This window comes from Salvelinus namaycush, chromosome 26, assembly GCF_016432855.1.
Source record: "Salvelinus namaycush isolate Seneca chromosome 26, SaNama_1.0, whole genome shotgun sequence".
Lineage (NCBI taxonomy): Eukaryota > Metazoa > Chordata > Actinopteri > Salmoniformes > Salmonidae > Salvelinus > Salvelinus namaycush.
The window spans coordinates 38130769-38156405 of NC_052332.1; the positions used below are offsets into that span (position 1 = coordinate 38130769).

The following is a 25637-nucleotide window of genomic DNA, read 5'->3' on the forward strand; positions in this document are numbered from 1 at the left end:
GGTTTGTTGTGGTGCCATATTCTTTCAATTTTTTAATAATTGATTTTAAGGGTGCTCCATGGGATGTTCAAAGTTTGAAATATTTTTTTATAACCCAAACCTGATCTGTACTTCTCCACAACTTTGTCCCTGACCTGTTTGGAGAGCTCCTCGGTCTCCATGGTGCCGCTTGCTTAGTGGTGCCCCTTGTTAGTGGTGTTGCAGACTCTGGGGCATTTCAGAACAGGTGTATATATACTGAGATCATGTGACAGATCATGCGACACTTAAATTGCACACAGGTGGACTTTATTTAACTAATTATGTGACTTCTAAAGGTTGTACCAGATCTTATTTAGGGGCTTCATAGCAAAGGGGGTGAATACAAATGCAAGCACCACTTTTCCGTTTTTTATTTTGTATAATTTTTTTAGGCAAGTTGTTTTTTTTTCATTTCACTTCACCAATTTGGACTATTTTGTGTATGTCCATTACATGAAATCCAAGTAAAATTCTACTTAAATTACAGGTTGTAATGCAACAAAATAGGAAAAATGCCAAGGGGTGAATACTTTTGCAAGGCACTGTACGTACAGTCACTGTGGGGACGACGTCCTCGATGCACTTATTGATAAAGCCAGTGACTAATGTGGTGTACTCCTCAGTGCCATTGGAAGAATCCCGGAACAGACTACAGTAGGCCAGTATTTGGGTTCTAAAACAGACTACAGTAGGCCAGTATTTGGGTTCTAGAACAGACTACAGTAGGCCAGTATTTGGGTTCTATAACAGACTACAGTAGTCCAGTATTTGGGTTCTAGAACAGACTACAGTAGGCCAGTATTTGGGTTCTAGAACAGACTACAGTAGGCCAGTATTTGGGTTCTAGAACAGACTACAGTAGGCCAGTATTTGGGTTCTAGAACAGACTACAGTAGGCCAGTATTTGGGTTCTAGAACAGACTACAGTAGGCCAGTATTTGGGTTCTAGAACAGACTACAGTAGGCCAGTATTTTGGTTCTATAACAGACTACAGTAGGCCAGTATTTGGGTTCTATAACAGACTACAGTAGGCCAGTATTTGGGTTCTAGAACAGACTACAGTAGGCCAGTATTTGGGTTCTATAACAGACTACAGTAGGCCAGTATTTGGGTTCTAGAACATACTACAGTAGGCCAGTATTTGGGTTCTATAACAAACTACAGTAGTCCAGTATTTGGGTTCTAGAACAGACTACAGTAGGCCAGTATTTGGGTTCTATAACAGACTACAGTAGGCCAGTATTTGGGTTCTATAACAAACTACAGTAGTCCAGTATTTGGGTTCTAGAACAGACTACAGTAGGCCAGTATTTGGGTTCTAGAACATACTACAGTAGGCCAGTATTTGGGCTGAGTGAGTCAGTGAGTGGTGTAATATCACTAACAGTCCTGTGTTGTGCTTGGTGTAATGAAACACACTGGCGTGTTGAGTGGAGGTACTGTTACTGTAAGAGATTACGCCTTTCTCTCTCTCCGTCTGTCTGTCTGCTCCCCGAGTGGCACTACAGAGGACAAAGGGCAGTCTGTGTGTGTGTGTGTGTGTGTGTGTGATGGCTACTACAAGAAGACAGGGACAAGTAGCAAGGCGCAGCATAATGATTGTTTAATGAGAGTAATGATCACATAAGTCAATGGCTGCACTTCAATAATCTATATTTAGTTAATAGATGGATCAAGTCATAAATCAATGGCTGCACTTCAATAATCTTTATTTAGTTGACAGATGGATTTATTCCATTTGAAGTTTGGAAGAGGGGTATAGGGGATAAGCATTAGATTAGTGCTATTTACAATCATTTAGAAAATGCTTTTCAATATTATCACTGTACAGCTTGAAACCCTGATCACTGAGCAAGATAAAGTATCATATTTGGCTACATCCCAACTGGCCTCCTATCTCCTTTCATAGTGAACTACCTTGGACCAGAGCCTTATGGGTCCTGGTCAAAAGTAGTACAACATATAGGGAATAGGGTGCCATTTGGGACAGAGCCTTTAAGACCTAGTGCTGTTTACAAAGCAAAATAAAACACAGAGAAAACAAACAAAAAACAAGGATTATATTAAACTATGAACAGTTGAGAAAAAAAATACAAAGAAAAAAATTACAGAAATAAAAAAATGTTTCAAATAGTTCTGTATGTCAATGATTAGGAGGATGGTTCTGTTTTGCTGCTTAAAGGACAACAAGTTGACTATGCCCTAAATGGCACACTATATAGTGCACTACTTTGGACCAGGGCCCTATTCCCTATATAGTGCACTACTTTGGACCAGGGCCCTTTCCCTATATAGTGCACTACTTTGGACCAGGGCCCTACATAAGTAAGTAGCCTTGTCTGAGCCAGAAAAGCCCATAAGGCAGGAGCCCATCTCCTGTTTCTTTAGCTTAAGGCAGCTTGATGTGCAGGTACACCTCCCGCACTAGTCTTTCGCAGGTCCTATAGGCCTTGGTCAAAAGTATCACACTAGATCTGAAATAGGGTGTCATTTGGGACGTACTGTAGCGTCATCAGCAAGGTGACAGTTTGAACTTCTGTCTAGGAAGCTAGCTAGTTAATGATGGTGCACACAGCAACACTAAAAACATCAATATACTGGCATCAACAGGATCTAGAGGCATCATCATGTTCTAGAGAATATTTATATTCAATATATTCTACACATATGTTACCTTAGTTTTTTTTATATATATATATTATTCCCATTGGAAAAATACTAAGTAAAATAAGAAACTTTTTACAGGTCGTTCGGTGGTGGTGGGGGGGCTGGGTAGGGCTGGGGGGGGCACATGCGTTCATTGTTGTGCAAAGAATCTATGCCTACATCTTTCTTTAAGTGAAGAAGAAAGAGATTTGGAAGAAAATAACACTTCAGATTGGTTCTTTACCTTGGCTTGGATTGGCAAGCAGACCCGACCAATCACAACACTAGAGGTATTCAACAGATCTGTCGGTCTTTTCATTCTTTCAGGGAAAAATGTGGGATGAGGGAGGTGTATTCTGTCTGTCTTTCTGGTGAGGAGGGACGGGGAATAAGAGAGATCTGTCTGTCTTTCTGGTGAGGAGGAAAGGGGAAGATCTGTCTGTCTTTCTGGTGAGGAGGAAAGGGGAAGATCTGTCTGTCTTTCTGGTGAGGAGGAAAGGGGAAGATCTGTCTGTCTTTCTGGTGAGGAGGAAAGGGGAAGATCTGTCTGTCTTTCTGGTGAGGAGGAACGGGAAATAAGAGAGATCTGTCTGTCTTTCTGGTGACGAGGGACGGGGAAGAAGGGAGATCTGTCTGTCTTTCTGGTGACGAGGGACGGGGAAGAAGGGAGATCTGTCTGTCTTTCTGGTGAGGAGGGACGGGGAAGAAGGGAGATCTGTCTGTCTTTCTGGTGAGCAGGAAAGGGGAAGAAGGGAGATCTGTCTGTCTTTCTGGTGAGGAGGAAAGGGGAAGGGAGATCTGTCTGTCTTTCTTCCCCTTGTTCAGTTTCTTTCTCCTCGTTCAGGGGAAAAGGGGGATGAGGGTTCTGACGGAGGAATGATCTAAAACACTGACCGGTCAGAAAGGAGGAGAGGACCGACTGTCAAAACACAGTCAACAACATGATATTATGGCCAAATAACAACACTGTTTGTTTGTGTGTTTGTTAGTAATTGGCTAGAACCATCATGAGTGAATAAAAGACTGGATCGGTCTGTCAATGCACTAGTGTAAGATTTAAGGGCATATACACAAGTGATAGAGGGGGAGGTAAAAAGGACACAGGCATGTGTGTGTGGGTGTGTTCTGATCAGGCACGTCAATGCTTTGCTGCACTATGGGAGATACACAGCACATCTGGATAAGTGGGTGGTCAAAGGGTGTGTGTGTGTTGGGGAAGGGGGGGGGGGGGGGGGGGCAGGTGGGAGCGTGGGTTTATTTAGTGGTTAAGTCTGAGTGAGAGACCAGCCCACACACACACACAGTTTATGAGCAAGTGCACTGTATTGCTATGAGGAACACAGAATGTTTTGTGTGTGTGTGTGTGTGTGTGTGTGTGTGTGTGTGTGTGTGTGTGTGTGTGTGTGTGTGTGTGTGTGTGTGTGTGTGTGTGTGTGTGTGTGTGTGTGCGCGCGCAGCAGCAGAATTCTAGGGAGACTGCAGGACAGGACAGTGTGTTGGTTGGATCCAAGATAGGGGCGGTGGGGATTGGGGGATGGGGGATGGAGGTGGGTGAGGGAGGGAGGAGTGGGAGGAAGGGAGGTGTGGGAGGGATGGAGGGAGGGAGGTGTGGGAGGGAGGGAGGTGTGGGAGGGATGGATGGATGGAGGTGGTATTTACAGGATGACACAGCAGTTACTCTCTCCAGTTTTCTCTCTGTTCCTCTGACCTGAGAAGGAACACAACACACAGTCAAACACAGTTAGAACACGGTCAGAAAGTCACGCTGTCAGGATGCGGTCAGGACACAGTCAGGACACAGTCAGGAGACTGTCTGGACACAGTCAGGACACAGTCAGGAGGCGGTCAGGACACAGTCAGGAGGCGGTCAGGACACAGTCAGGAGGCGGTCAGGACACTGTCAGGACACTGTCAGGAGGCGGTCAGGACACAGTCAGGACACAGTCAGGACACAGTCAGGACACAGTCAGGACACAGTCAGGAGGCGGTCAGGACACAGTCAGGACACAGTCAGGAGACTGTCTGGACACAGTCAGGACACAGTCAGGTCACAGTCAGGAGGCGGTCAGGACACAGTCAGGAGGCGGTCAGGACACAGTCAGGAGCCGGTCAGGACACTGTCAGGACACTGTCAGGAGGCGGTCAGGACACTGTCAGGACACTGTCAGGAGGCGGTCAGGACACTGTCAGGAGGCGGTCAGGACACTGTCAGGACACTGTCAGGAGGCGGTCAGGACACTGTCAGGACACTGTCAGGACACAGTCAGGACACAGTCAGGACACTGTCATGACGAGGTCAGGACACAGTCAGGACACTGTTTAACTACATAGTAGCAATATTGTTGAGAAATCTACCTTTTTTCTAAAAAGAGTGTCAGCTCAAATGTAGCATTGCAACAAAAACAACCATCTGTCATTATTTAAATAGTTTAGCATACGCTTACTGAAACACACGTCTTACTACATTGTATAGTACTGGTAATAGGTTAGAAATATTCATCATGGATCATTAGCTGTTCCTAAACAAACAGAAATAACTGGACTACCATCATCTACAGTAAAGGCATAATCTATTACTGTGTTTCAGTGTGAGGGGGAGGAACAAGGGATGAATTAAAAGTCTGGAAGGTGGGATAAATGAAAAGTGGTTACCTTGGGAGTTTGGCTCAGGCAACGTCTCTCTGGCAACTAAATGCATCACTGTGGTTTTCCCCAGAGGCAGTTTGAGAGCTGAGAGAAGGGGAGGGAGGGAGGGAGGGAGGGAGGGAGGGAGGGAGGGAGGGAGGGAGGGGAGGAGGAGAGGAGGAGGAGGGGAGGAGGAGGGTGCGAGTGACAGAGTAGAACAGAAAAAGAGGGAAATAAAAAGTGGTTAGTTAACGGACAAAGACGTGTTACAAAGACAATATATCATCATAACTATCATCATCTGACTGATCTAACATAGAATACACAACCAAGAGAGAGGAGAGACAGGAGCCAGACAGAGAGAGACCTGAGAAGAGAGAAGAGGGAGAAAGAAAGAGAGAGAGACCTGAGAGACCCGAGAGAGACAGAGAGAGAGAGACAGAGACAGAGAGAGACAGAGACAGAGACAGAGAGAGAGAGAGAGAGAGAGAGAGAGAGAGAGAGAGAGAGAGGGGAGACAGAGGCAGAGAGAGAGAGATACACAGAGAGAGAGAGAGAGACAGAGAGAGAGAGAGAGAGAGAGAGAGAGAGAGAGAGAGAGAGAGAGGAGGAGAGGAGAGAGAACGTGGACAAAAGCAAGAGAAAGAGATCCTCAAAAGGTTCTACAGCTGCACCATCGAGAGCATCCTGACCGGTTGCATCACCGCCTGGTATGGCAACTGCTCGGCATCTGACCGTAAGGCGCTACAGAGGGTAGTGCGTACGGCCCAGTACATCGCTGGGGCCAAGCTTCCTGCCATCCAGGACATATATACTAGGCGGTGTCAGAGGAAGGCCCAAAAAATTGTCAAAGACTCCAGTCACCCAAGTCATAAGACTGCTGAACAATTAATCAATTGGCCACCCGGACGATCAGCTGTCCATCCTGTCTCCCTGTAGCGCTGTATTAGGCATCTCACAGTACGGACATTGCAATTTATTGCCCTGGCCACATCTGCAGTCCTCATGCCTCCTTGCAGCATGCCTAAGGCACGTTCACGCAGATGAGCAGGGACCCTGGGCATCTTCTTTTGGTGTTTTTCAGAGTCAGTAGAAAGGCCTCTTTAGTGTCCTAAGTTTTCATAACTGTGACCTTAATTGCCTACTGTCTGTAAGCTGTTAGTGTCTTAATGACCGTTCCACAGGTGCATGTTCATTCATTGTTTATGGTTCATTGAACAAGCATGGGAAACCGGGTTTAAACCCTTTACAATGAAGATCTGTGAAGTTATTTGGATTTTTACACATTATCTTTGAAAGACAGGGTCCTGAAAAGGGGACGTTTCTTTTTTTGCTGAGTTTATGAACTGTAACTCAGTAAAATCGTTGAAATTGTTGCATGTTGAGTTCATCATTTTTTCAGTATATAAAAACAAGGGTTCATAGCTTGGTCAGTCTATGTCATGGAAAGAGCAGGTATTCTTAATGTTTTGTAAACTCAATTTAATCACACATCATATATAGAAGAGGAGTGTACATAAAAGCTATGGTGATGTGATGTTAAACATTGATGAACCAGATCCCTGTCACTCTATCCGTCTTAACTCCTGTTCCAATCCCTCTTCATATCCCAGGCTAGGTTAGTATTCTGTGGATTCCCAACATGGTCTCAGAGCATTTTGTATTATTCTGTACGTAAATCCGAGACGCTCCATTTAGTATGATATGTTACATTTCGTATGGTATGTATTAATTTGTGAATGTCCATCTCCCATGTTGTATTATATGGTATGAATTACAATTCGTACTATATGTTACGAATTTGCAAAATGTTATGTTACAAATTCTATCTAGGTGGTTAACGTTAGCTAGGCTAGGCGTTAAGGTTAGGGTTAAGTTTAAGAGTTAGGTTAAAGGGTTAAGGTTCGGGGTATGGGAAGGGTTAGCTGAAAGAGTTAAGGTTAGGGTTAGGCTTAGCTAACATGCTAAGTAGATGCAAAGTAACTAAAAAGTAGTAAGTATTTGAACATTTGCTAATTAGCTAACATGCTGAAGTCGTCTGTGATGAGATTCGAACTTGGAGCCTTTGGGTTGCTAGAAGCATATAACGTTTGTGTTATACCCCCACCCAAATACCCTACTTTCATTTCATCTTTGCCCTTAACTAACCATCTGGCTTACATAACCATACCAAATGTAACATACGTAACATATAGATTTACATTTACTATGTTACGTCTAGTCTATGAGACCGGGCTGGGATTCCAACAACCGCAAATCCCAGAACACCGAAATCTCTAATCCTCAGCCTCTCTGAACTAAGAACGTTTATGTCAGGAATTTTGGGGCATTATCCTTTCGATGGGAATATTGGCCTAAGTGTAAAAGGATTCAAAATGTCTATGTTTGCGTCCCAAATTCCACCCTATTTCCTACATAGTGCACTACTTTGACCAGAACCCTATGGTACAATAGTGCACTATATAGGGTATAGGGTAACGTTTGGTGCCTTTTGTGTACAGGGGCTAAAGGTTTATGAGCGAGATAATGGTGAAAATGAGATACCTGTAAACAGCTTGTGACTACAGCTATCCCCATTACCCAAACACAACACTAAAGCACTGTCAACTGTACTGAACAAAAATATAAAATGCAACATGTAAAGTGTAGTTCCCATTTTTCATAAGCTGAAATAAAAGATCCCAGAAATGTTCCATACACACAAAAAGATTCTCTCTCTCAAATTCTGTGCACAAATTTGCTTACATCCCAGTTAGTGAGCATTTCTCCTTTGCCAAGGTAATCCATCCACCTGACAGGTGTGGCATATCAAGAAACTGATTAAACAGCGTGAGCATTACATAGGTGCACCTTGTGCTAGGTGCACCTTGTGCTGGGGACAATAAAAGGCCACTCTAAAATGTACAATTTTGTCACACAACACAAAACCACAGATGTCTCAAGTTTTCAGCGAGCGTGCAACTGGCATGCTGACTGCAAGAATGTCCACCAGAGCTGTTGCCAGAGAATTTAATGTTAATTGCTCTACCATAAGCTGCCTCCAAAGTTGTTTAGAGAATTTGGCGGTACGTCCAACCGGCCTCACAACCGCAGACCACGTGTAAGGACCTCCACGTCTGGCTTCTTCACCGGACATGTGGGTTTCATGCTACTCATCCGCCGCCTGTTTCATACTACTCATCACCTCATGTTTCAGCATGATAATGCATGGATCCATGTCACAAGGATCTGTACGCCAATATCCAGCAACTTCTCTCAGCCATTGAAGAGGAGTGGAACAACAATCAACAGCCTGTGTCGTGAGCCAAATGGTGGTCACACCAGGTATGGGAGTGCTTTTCTGATCCAGAAAAGGTATCTGTGACCAACATTTACAAATCTGTATTCCCAGTCATGTGAAATCCATTGATTAGGGCCTAATCAATTGATTTCAATTGACTGACTTTGACTGTGTGTGTGTGTGTGTGTGTGTGTGTGTGTGTGTGTGTGTGTGTGTGTGTGTGTGTGTGTGTGTGTGTGTGTGTGTGTGTGTGTGTGTGTGTGTTCTCACCTCCTAGCGTGACGTTTCCATGTAGAAAGCGACCCTGGTAGATGAGCCTCAGGATGTTAGGACTGCTGACCTGTTCCTCCTCCCAGTCTGTAGAGAGATGAAGACCACTATCACCACCACTATCATCAACAACAACATTATCATCAGCAGAAGGAGAGACAGATAGAGAGAAGGAAGACAGAGAAATGGGTCTGGAGGACAGCATATGTCCAAACACACCCACACCTAACAAACCATGCAAGTTAACATGTTTAGGTGTGTGTGTGTGTGTGTGTGTGTGTGTGTGTGTGTGTGTGTGTGTGTGTGTGTGTGTGTGTGTGTGTGTGTGTGTGTGTGTGTGTGTGTGTGTGTGTGTGTGTGTGTGTGTGTGTGTGTGTATATATATACGATCCAGGGTCTGTGAGGGGTTCTGGCTCAATGTCTTTATACTCATTAGGGTGTAACATGTCCCCATCATTCCCACCAGAGTTCCTCCATCTTCCCTGTATTACTTCTTATACTGCATGAAGTATCATACAGTGCATTCAGGAAGCATTCAGACCCTTTTTTCCCACATTTTGTCACGTTACAGCCTTATTCTAAAGTGGATTACATTGTTTTTTCCCCCCTCAACAACCTACACACAATGACCCATAATGACATCACAATAACCCATAATGACATCACAATAACCCATAATGACATCACAATAACCCATAATGACAAAGCAACAACAGGTTTTTATAAAGTTTATTATTAAAAATAAAAATGTCACATTTACATAAGTATTCAGACTCTTTACTCAGTACTTTGTTGAAGCATCTTTGGCAGCGATTACAGCCTTGAGTTGTCGTGGGTATGACGCTACGAGCTTGGCACACCTGTATTTGGGGAGTTTCTCCCATTCCTCTATGCAGATCCTCTCAAGCTCTGTCAGATTGGATGGAGAGCATCGCTGCATAGCTATTTTCAGGTCTCTCCAGAGATTTGTGATCGGGTTCAAGTCCGGGCTCTGGCTGGGCCACCCATGGACATTCAGAGACTTGTCCCAAAGGCACTCCTGCTTTGTCTTGGCTGTGTGCTTAGGGTCGTTGTCCTGTTTGAAGGTGAACATTCACCTCAGTCTGAGGTCCTGAGCAGGTTTCATCAAGGATCTCTCTGTACTTTGCATTGTTCATATTTCGTTCGATTCTGACAGTCTCCCAGTCCCTGCCGCTGAAAAACAACCACAGCATGATGCTGCCACCACCATGCTTAACCGTAGGGATGGTTTCCTCCAGATGTGACGCTTGGCATTCAGGTAAAAGTGTTCAATCTTGGTTTCATCGGACTAGAGAATCTTGTTTCTCATGGTCTGAGAGTCTTTAGGTGCCTTTTGGCAAAATCCAAGCGGGCTGTCATGTGCCTTTTACTGAAGAGTGGCTTCCGTCTGGCCATTCTACCGTAAAGGCCTGATTGGTGAAGTGCTGCAGAGATGGGAGAAACTTCCAGAAGGACAACTATTTCCACAGAGAAACTCTGGAGCTCTGTCAGAGTGACCATCAGGTTCTCGATCACCTTCCTGACCAAGGCCCTTTTCCCCCGAATGCTCAGTTTGGCCGGGCAGCCAGCTCTTGGAAGAGTCTTGGTGGTTCCAAACTTCTTCCATTTAAGAATGATGGCGGCTACTGTGTTCTTGGGGACCTTCAATGCTGCAGAAGTGTTTTGGTATCCAAATCATATCCAATCAATTGAATTTACCACAGGTGGACTCCAATAAAGTTCTAGAAACATCTCAAGGATGATTAATGGAAACAGGATGCACCTGAGCCAATTTCGAGTATCATAGCAAAGGGTTTGAATACTTATGTAAATAAGGTATTTTGGTTTTTTATTTTTTATACATTTGCTAAACTTTCTTCAAACCTGTTTTCACTTTGTCATTATGGGGTATTGTGCGTTGATTGATAAGGATTTTATTTATTGAATACATTTGATAATAATGATGTAAAGTAACAAAATGTGGAAAAAGTCAAGGGGTCTGAATACTTTCCAAATGCACCAGTAGTGGCCGGTGTCACTTTAAATCACATGACAGGCTCATTGTAATGGCTGGAATTGAATAATATCATCCTCCACCAGCCTCCACTGATATGTATGCATTTGGTGTCACTCACCCATTGGCCAGTTGTAATGTGTGTCTGTGAGGTGTCACTCACCCATTGGCCAGTTATCGTAGACGTGTTTTGCGATGTCTGCGGCCGAGTCATTGGGAGAAAACAGGAACTCTTTCGTCTTCCCACTGACCAGGATGAGACGCAGGTTAATCTGAAACACACAAGGGGAGAGGAGGAGATTAGAAGCTGATAGACACATAACAAAAAACAAGACACAGTGTCAGAAGTGGGATGGCGCCCATGAGACCATCAGAGAGGCCATGGGGAAAAGCTCTATCAAAGGAAGGGGATAGTGTAGCGACCTTAACCCAACACCTAGCAACCGCGTCAAAAGGTTTGCATATAGTTAGGGAAAAAGAGAAGAGGGGTAAGGATGATCGCTGGAAAAAAATTCTTAGAGCATATTTTGTTCAAAGCCTTCCCTTTAATGTGTGTATGAACACATCACACACACACACACTGGTGATGCACGGGTGGTTATATCCGTGGGGCAGGCGGGTTTAGGGTCATGAAATATTGTGTGGATGAATGTCAGGAAGCAGGCTGGTTGAACAAAGAGAAAACTACGCATAAAAAATCCATACGTGTATAATTCTCCTGCAATTCAGTCAAACTGGTGGTCGTTGTTCCCAGCCACCGTGCTTCTACATCTGCATTACTTACTCTTTCGGGTTTTAGGCCGGGTTTCTGTACAGCACTTTGTGACCATCTGCTGATGTAAAAAGGGCTTTATAAATACATTTGATTGATTGAGTTGTGGGGAAAAAAGGCTATTTTCCATCTACCTAAAAACTCATGGACAATATGGACAGAGATATAAAACAATTTCCATTGAACATTTTATTTAAAAAAAAAACATTTACTTGAAGAACAGTGCAGATGCAAAGTTTGGTAAGAGAATGACGGAGCCAGCAGCACAAACACAAGTAAATGTGTTATTGTAAAGAAATGTCCCTCTTTCACTTTCTTTTCTGTCTTAAGTGCACCTTAAATTACAGTGATATTCCTACACCCCAAATGATATTGGCGACCAGTTGCAGTGGTTGATGCCTTAATGGTGCAGATGATGCTTGGTTTTAGTAGATAACATGTGTCCTCTCTGTTTGGCCAAAAATATGACCTTGCTGGATAACTTGGATGCACGAATATCCCCTTTATGTCCATGTTTTCTTCATCCACAGCATCCGCAATTCTAATCCAGTACTCATCATCATAGCAGCAAAGTAGAAAAATCAAAGGCTCGCACAATCACCATTGTATGCTCATCCATAGGTTTCCCCAGGACCAAGTCAAACTTAATGGCATAATGTGGGTAGTACCCAACTTCAACTGTGGCCAATTAACATGTTGATTGGTACATTCTGAATCTAAACCAGATTGGTGAATTTGTATTGGATACGCATCAGGCAACCTCTAACTGGATATGCATCAGGCAACCTCTAACTGGATGATAGAGTGAGCCAGTATAGCAGAAACAGCACCATCAAGTGGTCAGAACGTGGTAACGTCAAGCTTATGCCCCATCGCATAACCTAACAACTTCAATGACTATTTCTCTGAACAGGGGAGGGGGGGGGGGAAACATCACCATATTCACAGAGAATACATTACATAGGTTGAATAAACAATTATCTAAAGCGCAGCTGTATACTACTTGTCAAACATACAGAACTGATACTATATACTGGGCTTGGGGGGGCTTGATGTGGGGTTTGGGGGGGCTTGATGTGGGGGGGCTTGATGTGGGGTTTGGGGGGGCTTGATGTGGGGGGGCTTGATGTGGGGTTTGGGGGGGCTTGATGTGGGGGGGCTTGATGTGGGGTTTGGGGGGGCTTGATGTGGGGGGGGCTTGATGTGGGGGGGCTTGATGTGGGGTTTGGGGGGGCTTGATGTGGGGTTTGGGGGGGCTTGATGTGGGGTGGGGGGGGCTTGATGTGGTGGGGCTTGATGTGGGGTTTGGGGGTAGGTGGCTTTTGATAATTTATTTGGATTTCTACCGTCTTAATCAAATCGACATTGGAGGCGGCTTACAGTAGAGAAATGAACATTACATTCTCTGGCAACAGCTCGGGTGGACATTCCTGCAGTCAGGATGCCAATTGCACACTCCCTCAAAACTTGAGACATCTGTGGCATTGTGTTGTGTGATAAAACTGCACACTCCCTCAAAACTTGAGACATCTGTGGCATTGTGTTGTGTGATAAAACTGCACATGTAAGAGTGGCAATTTATTGTCCCCCGCACAAGGTGCACCTGTGTAATGATCATGCTGTTTAATCAGCTTACTTGGTATGTCACACCTGTCAGGTGGATGGATTATCTTGGCAACGGAGAAATGCTCACTAGCAGTGATGTAAACACATTTGAGAGAAATAAGCTTTTTGTGCATATGGAACATTTCTGGGATCTTTTATTTCAGCTCGTGAAACATGGGACCAACACTTTACATGTTGCATTTAAATTTTTGCACAGTATAGATAAATTAATATCAGGTAGCAGTTAATAGTTAAATGGATATCAGGTAGGAGATAATAGTTAAATGGATATCAGGTAGGAGATAACAGTTAAATGGATATCAGGTAGGAGATAACAGTTAAATGGATATCAGGTAGGAGATAACAGTTAAATGGATATCAGGTAGGAGATAACAGTTAAATGGATATCAGGTAGGAGATAATAGTTAAATGGATATCAGGTAGGAGATAACAGTTAAATGGATATCAGGTAGGAGATAACAGTTAAATGGATATCAGGTAGGAGATAACAGTTAAATGGATATCAGGTAGGAGATAACAGTTAAATGGATATCAGGTAGGAGTTAATAGATACATGAAGACAGACCTTGGCCTACCTTATCACGAACTTAGTATCTTAATATGGTACAGCTAGGTTGTTTAACTTTGGTGTTGTTGTGACCCAGTTAGAGGAGCTGAACATCATACTAACTCTTAAAAACAACACTGAAGCTGTTAGAAGGAAAAGAGGGCAGGCTGGCAGACATATGATTTAGCCAGCATAATAATAATCGTCTGTGTGTCGGTAGGGTTGCAATAAATCCCAGTTGAAGAATTTGCTGGCACTTTATTCCCTTTTGACTCCAGATATTCACCAACCAGGATTTCTGAAAAGTTTCTGGAATTTCCCAACCCTGTGATTCACACCATTAAGTCAGAAATACAGAGAGACCGGACACCAACCAAAGGGGAAAGGGAAATTAGGGAACATCTTCTCATCTTTCATCTTTCCTTCTTTAATCCACTCATCCATCCATCTGTCCATTCTCTATCACCTCACACAGGAAAGTCATCCCTCATCATCATTCTCTCTCATCTCTGACAGAAAGCAGTAATTCCTTCTTCATCCTCATCCTCTGATAGCCCTCTCTCAGACACAGGCTAGTTGAGATTAACCCTGACTGACTGGGACGCAAACAGGAATATCATACATCCTACTGCACTGGGACACAAACAGGAATATCATACATCCTACTGCACTGGGACACAAACAGGAATATCATACATCCTACTGCACTGGGACACAAACAGGAATATCATACATCCTACTGCACTGGGACACAAACAGGAATATCATACATCCTACTGCACTGGGACACAAACAGGAATATCATACATCCTACTGCACTGGGACACAAACAGGAATATCATACATCCTACTGCACTGGGACACAAACAGGAATATCATACATCCTACTGCACTGGGACACAAACAGGAATATCATACATCCTACTGCACTGGGACACAAACAGGAATATCATACATCCTACTGCACTGGGACACAAACAGGAATATCATACATCCTACTGCACTGGGACACAAACAGGAATATCATACATCCTACTGCACTGGGACACAAACAGGAATATCATACATCCTACTGCACTGGGACACAAACAGGAATATCATACATCCTACTGCACTGGGACACAAACAGGAATATCATACATCCTACTGCACTGGGACACAAACAGGAATATCATACATCCTACTGCACTGGGACACAAACAGGAATATCATACATCCTACTGCACTGGGACACAAACAGGAATATCATACATCCTACTGCACTGGGACGCAAACAGGAATATCATACATCCTACTGCACTGGGACACAAACAGCTCTACAGCAAGCAGTCAAATGTCAAACACACACGTGGATTGCACTGCACACACAGAAATGAACACACCCACCCTCAGGCCTGTATTGATTGCGTAGCATTAGGGCTAAAACTCATGAGGAAATGGTGTGGTTACTAGCCTGATGGACTTACACTAAACACTACTGCTGCTCTGTTGTTCGCTACATACTTTAATCTGAGAATGACATCATTGAAGTCGTTTGTGGTGACGAGCGGCAAAAGGGGTGTTGTTCAAAACAAAGTCATCAACGATTGGATGATATTTAACCAATCGATCAGAGTACAAAAGCCAATAAAAAAAAATTCAAACCGCTGCTTTACTCATGTGTTCTGGCTCTGGCCAACCCAGCGGTTTCTGGACCAATCAGACAGCCCCGAATGTATTCACATCCAAACTCATTGCGGAGAAGAAACTAACATGCGTGGCGTAGCATTTGGCCGGAGAAAGGAATGATTAGGTGGCCATTGTGGTATGAGGGACATATTGCCAGGACATCGGGGGAAACACCCCTATTCTTACGATAAGTGCCATGGGATCTTTAGTGACCACAGAGAGTCAGGACACCCGTTTAATGTCCCATCCGAAAGACAGCACCCTACAAAGGGCAATGTCCCCAATCACTGCCCTGGGGCATTGGAATATATATATCTTAGACAAGAGGAATATTGCCTCCTACTAGCCCTCCAACACCACTTCCAGCAGCATCTGGTCTCCCATCCAGGGACTGACCAGGAACAACCCTGCATAGCTTCAGAGGTAAGCCAGCAGTGGTATGCAGGGTGGTATGCAGGGTGGTATGCTTCTGGCTGACTTATAATTACCATTCTACACATTTTTTTATTTTATTTCATCTTTATTTAACCAGGTAGGCCAGTTGAGAACAAGTTCTCATTTACAACTGTGACCTGGCCAAGATAAAGCAAAGCAGTGCGACAAAAACAACAACACTCACATAAACAAACGTACAGTAAATAACACAATAGAAAATGATATGTACAGTGTGTGCAAATGTAGAAGAGTAGCAATAAATAGGCCATAGAGGCAAAATAATTACAACTTGGCACTAACCTTAATTTAACTAGGCAAGTTAAGAACAAAATCTTATTTACAATGATGGCCTACACCGGCCAAACCCAGACAACGCTGGGCCAATTGTGCTCCGCCCTATGGGACTCCCAATCACAGCCGGAAGTCTTGCAGCCTGGATTCGAACCAGAGACTGCAGTGACGCCTCTTGCACTGAGATGCAGTGTCTTAGACCGCTGTGCCACTCGGGAGTCCTTATGTATGGTGTATAGTATGTATAGTGTAGTGTGTATAGTGTGTAGTATAGTGCAGTGTATGTATAGTATGTAGTGTAGTGTATAGTATAGTATGTATGTATAGTGTTTAGTATAGTGTATAGTATGTATAGTGCCGTGTATAGTGTTTAGTATAGTGTATAGTGTAGTGTACAGTGTAGTGTATAGTGTGTAGTACAGTGTATATTATTTATAGTGTAGTGTTTAGTGTAATGTATGTATATAGTGTAGTATGTGTAGTGTATAGTGTTTAGTATAGTATAGTGTATAGTGTATAGTATGTATAGCTTAGTGTATAGCGTATAGTATAGTGTATAGTAGTATAGTATGTATAGTGTGGTGTATAGTGTACAGTATAATGTGTAGTATAGTATGTATAGTATAGTGCATAGTATAGTGTATAATATGTATAGTGTATAGTACAGTGTATAGTATAGTGTATAGTATGTATAGTGTAGTGTATAGTGTGTAGTACAGTGTATAGTATAGTGTATAGTATGCATAGTGTAGTGTATAGTATGTATAGTATAGTGTACAGTATGTATAGTGTAGTGTATAGTATGTATAGTGTAGTGTATAGTATGCATAGTATAGTGTATAGTGTATAGTATAGTGTATAGTGTAGTGTATAGTGTATAGTGTTTAGTGTTTAGTGCAGTGTATAGTGTATAGTATAGTGTATAGTATGTATAGTGTATAGTATGTATAGTGTAGTGTATAGTGTTTAGTACTGTGTATAGTACAGTGTATAGTGTAGTGTATACAGTATGTTATGTATAGTGAATAGTATAGTGTAGTGCATAGTATATTGTATAGTATAGCGTATAGTGTGGTGTGTAGTATAGTAAGGTATACTGTATAGTATAGAGTATAGTGTAGAGTATAGTATGTATAGTGTGCAGTATGGTGTATAGTATAGTGTATGGTATGTATAGTATAGTGTATAGTATGTATAGTGTATAGTATATACAGTATGTTATGAATATGGTATATTATAGTGTAGTGTATAGTATGTTGTATAGTAAAGCGTATAGAGCATAGTATAGTGCAGTGTATACTACAAAGTATAGTATAGAGTATAGCATAGTGAGAGTATATATATAGTGTGTGGTATAGTATAGTGTATAGTGTGGTGTACTGTATAGTATAGAGCATAGTATAGTATAGTGTATAGTATGTATAGTGTTGTGTTTAGTGTTTAGTATGGTGTATAGTATAGTGTATAGTACATAGTCGTGTAGTGTATAGTACAGTGTATAGTATAGTATATAGTGTATAGTATAGTGTATGGTGTGTAGTGTAGTATATAGTATATATTGTATAGTATAGTATGTAGTATATAGTATAGTGTATAGTATAGAATAGTGTATAGTATGTAGTATATAGTATATATTGTATAGTTTGTAGTATATAGCATTGTGTATAGTATATAGTGTATAGTATGGTGTATAGCATAGAATAGTGTATAGCATGTAGTATATAGTATATAGTGTAGTATATAGTGTATAGTATATAGTATAGTGTACTGTGTGAGATGTATTTTTCTGACACAGGAAGGAGCGTTAATGTCATTACGAGACATGAGAGCTGCCTCATAGATGACACTTTACTAATGATCTGGGGAAATTAGATTAGAGTTTGTGTGTGTGTGTGTGTGTGTGTGTGTGTGTGTGTGTGTGTGTGTGTGTGTGTGTGTGTGTGTGTGTGTGTGTGTGTGTGTGTGTGTGTGTGTGTGTGTGTGTGTGAGAGAGAGGAAGAGAAAAGAGGTTGACAGGAAGAAGTGAAGATAAAAAGCAACGTGGAAGAGACGAAGAAGAAGAAGAAGAGCGAGACGCTGATATTTCCGTAGTGTGTCGCCTCAGAGGCCTGTAACAGAATCATCTGTAAGAGGTTATCTACCCAGAACATCTGGTCCAGCCCAGCTCAACAGAAAAGGGATGAATTCAATTCACATCACATAAAACAGACGGGTGGAGAACAAAAGAGAGAGGAGAGGGTGACGGGAGGGAGCAGAGCCACTGGAAACCATTTACACCAGTACTTTTCAATCTGATGTGGCGCCGGAAAAGAAAGCAGCCATTTCTTATCGGACAAGATGACATCGTACCGCCCCCAATTTCAGCCTGTTTGCCTCTGTTTTGTCTAGTGAATACAACCCTGTCCATGGGATTTTACGCGGTAACCCCCAAGCTCTCTGCGACATTTAAATTCACTTGTCAGTCACAGTGCTCTCCTAGCTACATCCCACAGAGCCTTATCAACCACACCTCTCAAAAACTACAGTACCAATCAAAAGTTGACACACCTACTCATTCAAGGGTTTTTCTTTATTTTTGCTATTTTCTACATTGTAGAATAATAGTGAAGACATCAACACTATGAAATAACACATATGGAATCATGTAGTAACCAAAAAGTGTTAATCAAAATATATTTTATATTTGAGATTCTTCAAAGTAGCACCCCTTTGACTTGATGACAGCTTTGCAGATCAGTCTGTTATATCTGGAATGTTTGTCCTGTCTTGTCCGGTGTCCTATGTGAATTTAAGTATGATCTTCTTTTATTCTCTCTCTCTCTTTCTTTCTTTCTTTCTTTCTTTCTTTCTTTCTTTCTCTTTCTCTCGGTGGACCTGAGCCCTAGGGCCATGCCTCAGGAGTACCTGGTCGTGCTGCTGCTCCAGTTTCAACTGTTCTGCCTGCAGCTATGGAACCCTGACCTATTCACCGGACGTGCTACCTTGTCCCAGACCTGCTGTTTTCAACTCTCTAGAGACAGCAAGAGCGGTAGAGATACTCTGAATGATCAGCTATGAGAAACCAACAGACATTTACTCCTGAGGTGCTGACCTGTTGCACCTTCGACAACCACTGTGATTATTATTATTTGACCCTGCTGGTCATCTACGAACATTTGAACTAGAGGTCGACCGATTATGATTTTTCAACGCCGATACCGATACTGATTATTGGAGGACCAAAAAAAGCCGATACCGATTAATCGGCCGATTTCTATATATTTGTAATAATGACAATTACAGCAATACTGAATGAACAATGAACACTTTTATTTTAACTTAATATAATACATCAATAAAATCAATTTAGTCTCAAATAAATAATGAAACATGTTCAATTTGGTTGAAATAATGCAAAAACAAAGTGTTGGAGAAGAAAGTAAAAGTGCAATATGTGCCATGTAAAAAAGCTAACGTTTAAGTTCTTTGCTCAGAACATGAAAACATATGAAAGCTGGTGGTTCCTTTTAACATGAGTCTTCAATATTCCCAGGTAAGAAGTATTAGGTTGTAGTTATTATAGGACTATTTCTCTCTATACCATTTGTATTTCATATACCTTTGACTATTGGATGTTCTAATAGGTACTTTAGTATTGCCAGCCTAATCTCGGGAGTTGATAGGCTTGAAGTCATAAACAGCGCAATGCTTGAAGCACAGCGAAGAGCTGCTGGCAAACGCAGGAAAGTGCTGTTTGAATGAATGCTTACGAGGCTGCTGCTGCCTACCACCGCTCAGTCAGACTGCTCTATCAAATCATAGACTTAATTATAATATAATAACACACAGAAATACGAGCCTTTGGTCATTAATATGGTCAAATCCAGAAACTATCATTTCGAAAACAAAACGTTTATTCTTTCAGTGAAATACGGAACCGTTCCATATTTTATCTAACGGGTGGCATCCATAAGTCTAAATATTGCTGTTACATTGCACAACCTTTAATGTTATGTCATAATTATGGAAAATTCTGGCAAATTAGTTTGCAACGAGCCAGGTGGCCCAAACTGTTGCATATACCCTGACTCTGCGTACAATGAACGCAAGAGAAGTGACACAATTTCCCTAGTTTAATATTGCCTGCTAACATGAATTTCTTTTAACTAAATATGCAGGTTTAAAAAAGAAAGGCATTTTAAGAAAGGCATTGATGTTTATGGTTAGGTACATTCATGCAACGATTGTGCATTTTTCGCAAATGCGCTTTTGTTAAATCTTCCCCCGTTTGGCGAAGTTGGCTGTCTTTGTTAGGAAGAAATAGTCCTCACACAGTTCGCAACGAGCCAGGCGGCCCAAACTGCTGCATATACCCTGACTCTGTTGCACAGAACGCAAGAGAAGTGACACAATTTCCCTAGTTAAAATAAATTCATGTTAGCAGGCAATATTAACTAAATATGCAGGTTTAAAAATATATACTTGTGTATTGATTTTAAGAAAGGCATTGATGTTTATGGTTAGGTACACATTGGTGCAACGACAGTGCTTTCTTCGCGAATGCGCTTGTTAAATCACCCGTTTGGCGAAGTAGGCTGTGATTCAATGATAAATTAACAGGCACCGCATCGATTATATGCAACGCAGGACAAGCTAGATAAACTAGTAATATCATCAACCATGTGTAGTTAACTAGTGATTATGTTAAGATTGATTGTTTTTTATAAGATAAGTTTAATGCTAGCTAGCAACTTACCTTGACTCCTTGCTGCACTCGCATAACAGGTAGTCAGCCTGCCACGCAGTCTCCTCGTAGAGTGTAATGTAATCGGCCATGATCGGTGTCCGACAATGCCGATTACCGATTGTTATGAAAACTTGAAATCGGCCCTAATTAATAGGCCATTCCGATTAATCGGTCGACCTCTAATTTGAACATCTTGGACATGTTCTGTTATAATCTCCACCCAGCACAGCCAGAAGAGGACGGCCACCCCTCATAGCCTGGTTCCTCTCTAGGTTTCTTCCTAGGTTTTGGCCTTTCTAGGGAGTTTTTCCTAGCCACCGTGCTTCTACACCTGCATTGCTTGCTGTTTGGGGTTTTAGGCTGGGTTTCTGTACAGCACTTTGTGACATCAGCTGATGTAAGGGCTTAATAAATACTTTTGATTGATTGAATTTGATTGTATCTGTAATACTACTACTGTCATTAATACAATAATATATCTGTAATACTGTTAACAATACACTATTGTATTAATGACAGTAGCAGTATCTGTAATACTAATACTGTCATTAATACAATAATGTATCTGTAATACTGCTAACAATACTGCTACTGCCACAGATTTTCCACAGCTGGAAAATGTCCTCTACAAGAATCAAGTCACTGACACACAATCAACCTCTAAATACCTGTAAGATCATACAGACAGAGACAGACACACATAGACAGAGACACACAGACACGTTGTGGGCATGGGGTATGTAAGGAGACCACACAGCGAGTTGATTACAGGGCTTAACCTTGCCCCCGACCACCTCATCCCCCTGTCCCCTCCTTCCTAACGCCCGACCACCTCATCCCCCTGTCCCCTCCTCCCTAACCCCCGACCACCTCCTCTCCCTCACCTCCTCCCTAACCCCCGACCACCTCCTCTCCCTCACCTCCTCCCTAACCCCCGACCACCTCCTCTCCCTCACCTCCTCCCTAACCCCCGACCACCTCCTCTCCCTCACCTCCTCCCTAACCCCCGACCACCTCATCCCCCTGTCCCCTCCTCCCTAACCCCCGACCACCTCATCCCCCCGTCCCCTCCTCCCTAACCCCTGACCACCTCATCCCCCCGTCCCCTCCTCCCTAACCCCCGACCACCTCATCCCCCTGTCCCCTCCTCTCCTCCCTAACCCCCGACCACCTCATCCCCCTGTCCCCTCCTCCCTAACCCCCGACCACCTCATCCCCTTGTCCCCTCCTCCCTAACCCCCGACCACCTCATCCCCCCGTCCCCTCCTCCCTAACCCCTGACCACCTCATCCCCCCGTCCCCTCCTCCCTAATCCCCGACCACCTCATCCCCCTGTCCCCTCCTCTCCTCCCTAACCCCCGACCACCTCATCCCCCTGTCCCCTCCTCCCTAACCCCCGACCCCCTCCTCTCCCTCCCCTCCTCCCTAACCCCCGACCACCTCCTCTCCCTCACCTCCTCCCTAACCCCCGACCACCTCCTCTCCCTCACCTCCTCCCTAACCCCCGACCACCTCCTCTCCCTCACCTCCTCCCTAACCCCCGACCACCTCCTCTCCCTCACCTCCTCCCTAACCCCCGACCACCCCTCTCCCTCACCTCCTCCCTAACCCCCGACCACCTCCTCTCCCTCACCTCCTCCCTAACCCCCGACCACCTCCTCTCCCTCACCTCCTCCCTAACCCCCGACCACCCCTCTCCCTCACCTCCTCCCTAACCCCCGACCACCTCCTCTCCCTCACCTCCTCCCTAACCCCCGACCACCCCTCTCCCTCACCTCCTCCCTAACCCCCGACCACCTCCTCTCCCTCACCTCCTCCCTAACCCCCGACCACCTCATCCCCCTGTCCCCTCCTCCCTAACCCCCGACCACCTCCTCTCCCTCACCTCCTCCCTAACCCCCGACCACCTCCTCTCCCTCACCTCCTCCCTAACCCCCGACCACCACCTCTCCCTCACCTCCTCCCTAACCCCCGACTACCACCTCTCCCTCACCTCCTCCCTAACCCCTGACCCTTCCTCAACCTCTCTACAATTTCAGTTTTTTCCTCCTGAGGTTTCAGATGAGACTGAAGGAATAAGGGCAGAAGCTAAGAAGAGACTCTCTCTAATGTATTGCCCTGCAGTCAGAGCCTGCGTGCGTGCGAGGACCAGAGATCTGAAATGCTCTCTGTCCTGGATTTACCAGATGGCATTGGAAACATCCATTGGCATCTCTTCACGTACGCACACGAACACGACATAATGCAGTCTCTGTGCCAGACAATGTTGTCCACTATCAGACAGTGTAGTAGATGATTAAATAAACATGCTATAAATAACTTAATTTGCTGGATTTGTCCTGTGACTGTCACACCCTCTACCCCAGGGCAGATTAGCAAAACGAACACACACAGACATCTGGCCCTCACACACACACACACACACACACACACACACACACACACACACACACACACACACACACACACACACACACACACACACACACACACACACACACTGATGTGACCCTGCCTCAGTCTGTCCCTAACACACACACACAAGCTGTCACACGTTGTTACGTCCATACAAATGTGTCTCTGCCCTGCTCTGTCCTGCCCTGTCAGTTATCTGTCTGCAAATGTGTGTGTGTGTTAGCAGATCTAAAGAAACTGGCTACACAGCGGAAGCCGTACATAAATAGGTGAAGCCATCATATTGCTTACAATCATCTTCAGCTCTGCACACACAGGACAAATGTTATTGGTTGTCTATTAGACCAGGCTGTGGTCTACAGGACGGAATGTCTAGACACCGTGACCAGGATATTACTATTTGACCATGAGGAAGGACAGACAGGATATCACTATTTGACCATGAGGAGACAGGCAGGATATCACTATTTGACCATGAGGACAGACAGGATATCACTATTTGACCATGAGGAGACAGGCAGACAGGCAGGATATCACTATTTGACCATGAGGACAGACAAAGAAAGGATATCACTATTTGACCATGAGGACAGACAAAGAAAGGATATCGCTATTTGACCATGAGGACAGACAGGATATCACTATTTGACCATGAGGACAGACAAAGAAAGGATATCACTATTTGGCCATGAGGAAGGACAGACAGGCAGGATATCACTATTTGACCATGAGGACAGGCAGGATATCACTATTTGACCATGAGGACAGACAAAGAAAGGATATCACTATTTGACCATGAGGACAGACAAAGAAAGGATATCACTATTTGACCATGAGGACAGACAAAGAAAGGATATCACTATTTGACCATGAGGACAGACAAAGAAAGGATATCACTATTTGGCCATGAGGACAGACAGGATATCACTATTTGACCATGAAGACAGACGGGATATCACTATTTGACCATGAAGACAGACAGGATATCACTATTTGACCATGAGGACAGACAGGATATCACTATTTGACCATGAAGACAGACAGGATATCACTATTTGACCATGAAGACAGACAGGATATCACTATTTGACCATGAGGACAGACAGGATATCACTATTTGACCATGAAGACAGACAGGATATCACTATTTGACCATGAGGACAGACAGGATATCACTATTTGACCATGAAGACAGACAGGATATCGCTATTTGACCATGAGGACAGACAGACAGACAGGATATCACTATTTGACCATTAGGAGAGACAGACAGGATATCCCCATTTGACCATGAAGACAGACAGGATATCACTATTTGACCATGAGGACAGACAGGATATCACTATTTGACCATGAAGACAGACAGGATATCACTATTTGACCATGAAGACAGACAGGATATCACTATTTGACCATGAGGACAGACAGGATATCACTATTTAACCATGAGGACAGACAGGATATCACTATTTGACCATGAAGACAGACAGGATATCACTATTTGACCATGAGGACAGACAGGATATCACTATTTGACCATGAAGACAGACAGGATATCACTATTTGACCATGAAGACAGACAGGATATCACTATTTGACCATGAGGACAGACAGGATATCACTATTTGACCATGAAGACAGACAGGATATCCCTATTTGACCATGAGGACAGACAGGATATCACTATTTGACCATGAAGACAGACAGGATATCGCTATTTAACCATGAGGACAGACAGGATATCGCTATTTGACCATGAGGACAGACAGGATATCGCTATTTGACCATGAAGACAGACAGGATATCACTATATGACCATGAGGACAGACAGGATATCACTATTTGACCATGAAGACAGACAGGATATCACTATTTGACCATGAGGACAGACAGGATATCACTATTTGACCATGAAGACAGACAGGATATAACTATTTGACCATGAAGACAGACAGGATATCACTATTTGACCTTGAAGACAGACAGGATATCCCTATTTGACCATGAGGACAGACAGGATATCACTATTTGACCATGAAGACAGACAGGATATCGCTATTTGACCATGAGGACAGACAGGATATCGCTATTTGACCATGAGGACAGACAGGATATCGCTATTTGACCATGAAGACAGACAGGATATCACTATATGACCATGAGGACAGACAGGATATCACTATTTGACCATGAAGACAGACAGGATATCACTATTTGACCATGAGGACAGACAGGATATAACTATTTGACCATGAAGACAGACAGGATATAACTATTTGACCATGAAGACAGACAGGATA

The 25637-nt window shown here is 43.5% G+C and overlaps 1 protein-coding gene across 1 annotated transcript in view; it reads right to left on the bottom strand.

The window, feature by feature from the left end:
* Window positions 1–1603: 1603 nt before the first annotated feature.
* LOC120021580 (ubiquitin-like protein 3) overlaps window positions 1604–25637 on the bottom strand; it is a 50117-nt gene continuing 26083 nt past the window's right edge. The window contains exons 2-5 of the mRNA XM_038965378.1: window positions 11021–11129; window positions 8844–8930; window positions 5321–5398; window positions 1604–4376 (exon numbers count right to left, since the gene is read on the bottom strand). Coding sequence (XP_038821306.1) covers window positions 4324–4376; window positions 5321–5398; window positions 8844–8930; window positions 11021–11129 — 327 coding nt within the window. The 3' untranslated portion in view covers window positions 1604–4323. The remainder of the gene's footprint in view (window positions 4377–5320; window positions 5399–8843; window positions 8931–11020; window positions 11130–25637) is intronic.